Source organism: Apis dorsata, unplaced genomic scaffold, assembly GCF_000469605.1.
Source record: "Apis dorsata unplaced genomic scaffold, Apis dorsata 1.3 scaffold_165, whole genome shotgun sequence".
Taxonomy (NCBI): domain Eukaryota; kingdom Metazoa; phylum Arthropoda; class Insecta; order Hymenoptera; family Apidae; genus Apis; species Apis dorsata.
Window position 1 is genome coordinate 578,994 of NW_006263454.1, and position 5,526 is coordinate 584,519.

Sequence of the window (5,526 nt, forward strand, 5' to 3'; positions counted from 1 at the left end):
CACCGATTTTATCGAAATGTTAGAAAATCCAACGAATACAATTGTTTTCACAATGTTAGACTGTAGTAAATAATTCGTAATCCATTGAACGAAATGTCTGCCAAAGCGGCAAATCAAATTTTCAGCTTGAACCTCACCTTCACGCGAGCTTATTTTCAGAGCTGGCTGGTATTTCACCTTTCTTGGAATCAACCAGACCATGCCACGCGTTATTCAATGCATTATGCAATTGAGATTTATTCCGTCGCGACATTTAACGTCGAATAGATAATATTTTTCTCGAAAAATCTCGACGATCATCGTGACAATGATTTCGATGAAATCATAAAAGTCTTGGAGCGCGGATTAAACAGATTTTTATCGAAAGCATTCGACAATTCCTTCTCCTATTGATCATTTATTAGAACATTGTACGTCGACTTCAAACTTATTCTGGCCGACGGCCAGTCACCCTTTTGGACGTATTATCGTTTTTCAAGACACTTATAAACGTTCCATCTTCGTTAACTTCGTCGTAAATCATCGTTATTTGTATGATTCGAACGAACCAAGACATCGGTTGCGATTGTACTAACCTGTATTGACTATAATATCAGGAATATCATCGAATAATATTGGCTCGTTTGAATTTTATGGGTCAAGAATACTTTGGATGATTAATCTAATTATCCACTCTGAACTCTTGAGAAGCTGCAATGCTTGCGAAATTTTTATTTTAAAGAATTTTGGCTTTGCAACCGAAAATTTTAATTTTAACAATCCTGCAATTATTGTTCTTCGATCTTGGAAATCGACGATTTTTCTATTTTCTATACCTTAAAATTATTATTTCTCCATTTCATCGAGGAATTTATATAATTCTTATGAAACATTTCTTTAAAGAATTTTTATTTCAATAAAATAAAAATCTAAAGGTCTTAACTTTGTGGTATAAGAACTTTAAATCAACAGTAATGGCGAGGAAACGAAGTTGAACGTTAAACAATTTGCAGCCTGTGCTGCATATCGTAATCATTTTCGTGCAATTCTAGAAGATGAGATACGACGAGTTCATTGGCTCTGCCTTTGGAATATTTCGTAGGCGGATTTAGTTCCCTCGCTCTTTTGCAGAGAACTTCCGGTTTTCACGCGTTTCACGATTCTTGTCATCAATCCCGTTTGATCCTCGAATTCTCGATACTTTTCCTTGAGATTTAGAGGCTGGTCATTTGTAAATGTACGACTTGTGATCACAGCTTGGATATCGATAAATGGGAGAGCAACGAGTTTCGCTTAGAATCCACTGAATGGCCGTTGAAGAAACCGTTGATTTATCGAACGAATATGCATCTGCTCGGCATATATATTTCGACCAATGGTTTAAGGAATGGCGATGACGCATCCTTGGCGTTCGAAATCGTTCGAAGTTCATTCCAATCCAATCAAACCGACGATTTTTGTGGAAAATTCTTCTAAACTTTCCTCTTTCTCCTCTTCGTTTCTGAATTCGTTTCTATCTTTTTGATTCCTCTCGTGGTTAAAGTTATCCCCAATAAATATTCCATACTTCTAACTTATTCTAACTATTCATCAAAGTGGATATTATTAATAGAACGATATACAAAAATTCAAATATAAATATAAAGTTAATTTGTGATCGATTCGATTTTTCCAAATTTGTCCGGTGGCTGCGCACGTTCCCTGATACATTACCTCTGCAAATTGGTGTCCGAGGGAGACCTCGAGACATTTCTAGCACGGGGATCTGCATGCTTTCGACGCGGTCGTACCGACAACTTGTGCCAAGCGGCTGAATTGTCCAATACTTCTCCAACGTCACCGATCTCCAGATCAGGATCCAATTTGATCTTCCTACAACATCGGTTCAACCATCTTCCAATCTTTCCTTTCTTTTTCGCCCCCCCTCTTATCCATCGACGCCATTTCACTTCGAGGCCTCATGCAGACTAAACATCATTCTCCTCTCTAATCGAAGCGAGTTAGCGCGAGTCCCGTTAAAAGCGAGATGTTGCAGGGTCGTTGCAGGCATTCGCGGTTTTTCTTTGTTACTCGGTTTGCTCGGGGTATTTATAGCGCGAAAGAAGAAAAGTTAGATTCAAGATCGCATTTCCACCAAACACGTTCGAGATTATTTTGTCCGATTGTCGAATAATCGAAATTCTCCATTTGTCACGCGTTTATTCACCAAAATTCGCGGGGGGAAGAGACGGAAGAGGGAAAACGCGTAAAAATATCGCCGCGAAAATAAGCAGAGGGAACAACTCGTAGTCCACCGTTTGACACGAAGATTGAACGCGCACCTCCTCGTGTTCTGCGTTCGAAATGCGTTCCTATTAATACGATGCATTTCTTTTTTCTTTGAAAATAAAATTTCCCAAATGCAATTTTCCAGTGTTTACTCGAAAATTCAATTCAGTATGTATGTTTACATTTTGCGAAGAGTAATATGTTCCTCGATCTCTTTTCTTCTCCAAAAACAAAAAAAATTAACATACATTAATTTTTACGGTCAATTTGCTTAAGCTTCTTTTTTTATCGGCAATAGTTTTCTCGCTGTTGTTGTGAGTCGGATTAAGAAAAAGAGAGAAAGCTTGCAATGGTGATTCCAATCCAATACATGCAAGCGTAACTTAAGCGTAACTTTAACCACTATGTTAAACGGTTCTTCCTCCTTAATTAATTAGAACGAGGCAAAGAAGTTTATCCGAAGTGACAGATCGCACACGGTATCGGCATCGTTTGAACGCGTTAGACTCTATATACGACAAGCAGCGATGATTATTTTCGGCCGGGCGCACGTTGCGCACACGGAAATAGATTTTAAACGCGAACGAACGCAACGCGAAGTCAACGTTCCGAACGATCGCGCGAAATTTGTTTGGCCTCCGGATTTATGAAGCTGGAAGGAAGACGAAGAAGACGCTTTTACTTGGCTGGATCGTTTTTCGTTTCGCAACAAGTTTCGAAGATAATTTGACGAATGAAAAAAGAAAAAAAAAAGAAGAAGAATATAATCAAAATATTTTTTCCTCTAATTTTCTCAAGATATTATTCGAAAAAGAACGTTTTCCGATCCTCGACAAGGGATTTCAGATCAGACTTGTTCAGAAAGTTGTAATACATTGTTTAAAGATGAGGTAATTTAATCGAAAGATTAAAGATTAAGATTTTTTAAAAACAGATCGAGACAAAAATGATTGTAAAAATTTCGTTGCTTACTTGGCTGGATCGGCATATTCAAGCGCCTCGACTATATCGCCGATGCTCACGGAGAATCCATCTGTCTCGTTCTTGTAGTCTTTCACCACGATATAATTGTCCAATGATTTCTGCAACAGGCCAATTTCAAAGGATTTACGAAATGGCAACGAATGTTTTTTCGCTGATGGTTTTCGATATGTTTCTGGTCTGCAAGATATTTCGAGGATTACGAAGGATATCTGTTCTCGATGGAAGAATAAACTTTCGGGCGATCGTTTCTTCGACTCGAAATTACAGTCGTGGAGAACTCGTGGATATTTGTAAAATATCGTTTAATATAAAAAGAAAAAAAAATGAACCTATTGCGAAAGGAGATAAAAAAGAAGGCTTTTGTTAACTTTTGTTCTTAAGCAAGAAATCACATTCATAAGCCAAGCAACTATATTCCGATAAGGAAATCCTACGTGTTACTTGAATCAATTTAATCCCTCTACGAATCTAAAATTTAACATCTACTGAATTTTTATCTATCGTTTTTTTTTACGTTACCCGCTCGCAGCTATGGTCTTGGAAGTTGGTCAATCTCCTCAGACTCGGTGTATTCTCTCTGCTGCCAGAGTATCCGAAAGATCTGTCGGACCTCGACAACACGACACCGTTACAATCCTGTTTCGTGTAAGCGGCAAATCCATCGAGGCTACTGGCCATCGAGATGGTGCCAGTGAACGTGGACATTTCGGCGTCCACCTCCTCTTCTCTCGCGACGGGGCAACAGTACATGGAAAACCGATGCGCGGTGGGTCGAGCGAGTTGGAGCGCGGAGAAGACGTGGAGCGGCTCGAAATGATGAATTCCATCCTCGTCGAGGACGGTGTACGCTACCTCGCCGGTTAGAACCGATCTCGAGGCTTCCCTGGGGACCACGGCCTGGAGACCTTGCTTCAGTATCATAAAGATGGCGGACGGTTTGTGATTCCTCCTCAAGAGGAACTCCTCCATGGCTAGGCTGTTGTCGGAGCGAAGGAGAACCGAGGGTACGTCGGCGGACGATTGAAGGGGGCCTTCTTCGGGGACTATCATCAGGGCTGCGCTCTCTCTGACCAGAGTTCTCAATCGTGGATCGGTCCTGGCCAATTCCGGATCGCTGCACAATTGAGTGAGGGCGTTCATGAAGGGTGGCCTCTCCTCGGCTAATTTCCTCATCACGGTCAACCGTTTCAGAACGTCCAACGTCACCTTGTCGCTGGCCAACGCTCGAGTCGATTTCTCGTCGCTGATCACCGCCAACAAGCTGCTCGCGATGCTGGACATACCGAGAGCCCTTGCCAACCCAACTGCCTGAAGAAGCATCTCTCGAACGTTTTCTCCCTCGTTCTTGTCGTTTAACAATTCTTGAACGTGGATCTCGCTCGATTCCCTGACCGCGTGCACGATCGCCTTGTGAACGGTCTCCGCTGCTTCCCTCTCCGTAACGATGCTCGACACTTCCTCAGATACCTTTCGAAGCACTCGAGAAACCAGTTCCGGGTCGTTTCTCGACACTGTCCTGAAAGCGGGCCCGATCAAATCCTTCCCGTATTCCTCTTCGAGGACCATGGACAATCTGTCGAGAACTACGTCTTCTCTCAAAGGTTGGCTGATCAAAGTGGATCTCAGGATATCCACTTTGTTGTTGTTCTTGTTGTCTATCAAGTCTAGAAGGGCGGATCGACACAGATCGCTCCGATTTTGGGGGACGAGAAGTATCCGCAGTATCTCTTCCACCGATTCCTCGATGCTGTTGGCGCTCCTCTGTCGCAGAAGGACGTTGAAAGCCTCACCGATGGACGAGTAAACGAGATCTTTTCGTTTCGCATCGTTCCCATTTTCCTCCGCTCGATTGACAATCGCCAAAATGGCGCTGGCCAACGCTACCCTCACCGTGTCTTTCAACCATTCCGTGTTTTCATCGTCCCTATTCCCCTCCCTCTCCTCCTCGCTCGCCTTATCGTTATTCCCAGACGAGGAAGATTCGCCACCGTTGGTCAACCTCGACTCCACGCGATTCTCCTCCGACCGTTGTTCCTGCTGAACCACGATGTTTCTCGCCAATTGGGCCACCGTCGACACTATCTGCGCCATTTTCACGGCTGTGACACCGTGCAAACCGAGTTTCTCCGCCATAACGAGAGCCTGCTCCAGAGCCACCGCCTTTGGATCCACGTCCACGTCAACGGCGGGCAGATCGGCGATCACTTTTCTTCCCACGGACAGACCAGCCTCGGACAATTGTCTCAGCATCCTGGCGTCTATGCTACTCTCCCCCTGATGCTGCACGTCCGCATT

At 43.2% G+C, this 5,526-nt stretch overlaps 1 protein-coding gene across 8 annotated transcripts in view; it reads right to left on the reverse strand.

Annotated features, from left to right (window-relative positions):
* LOC102674251 (obscurin) overlaps window positions 1–5,526 on the reverse strand; it is a 44,154-nt gene that overhangs the window by 26,656 nt on the left and 11,972 nt on the right. For 2 of the 8 annotated variants that reach the window (XM_031509616.1, XM_031509615.1), the window contains exons 1-3: window positions 3,751–5,517; window positions 3,220–3,329; window positions 1,693–1,851 (exon numbers count right to left, since the gene is read on the reverse strand). In XM_031509616.1, coding sequence (XP_031365476.1) covers window positions 1,693–1,851; window positions 3,220–3,329; window positions 3,751–5,481 — 2,000 coding nt within the window. In that variant the 5' untranslated portion in view covers window positions 5,482–5,517. Of the gene's footprint in view, window positions 1–1,692; window positions 1,852–3,219; window positions 3,330–3,750; window positions 5,520–5,526 lie in introns of those variants that run through there. The other 6 variants (XM_006613911.2, XM_031509617.1, XM_006613909.2 and 3 more) reach the window with 5 other exon arrangements.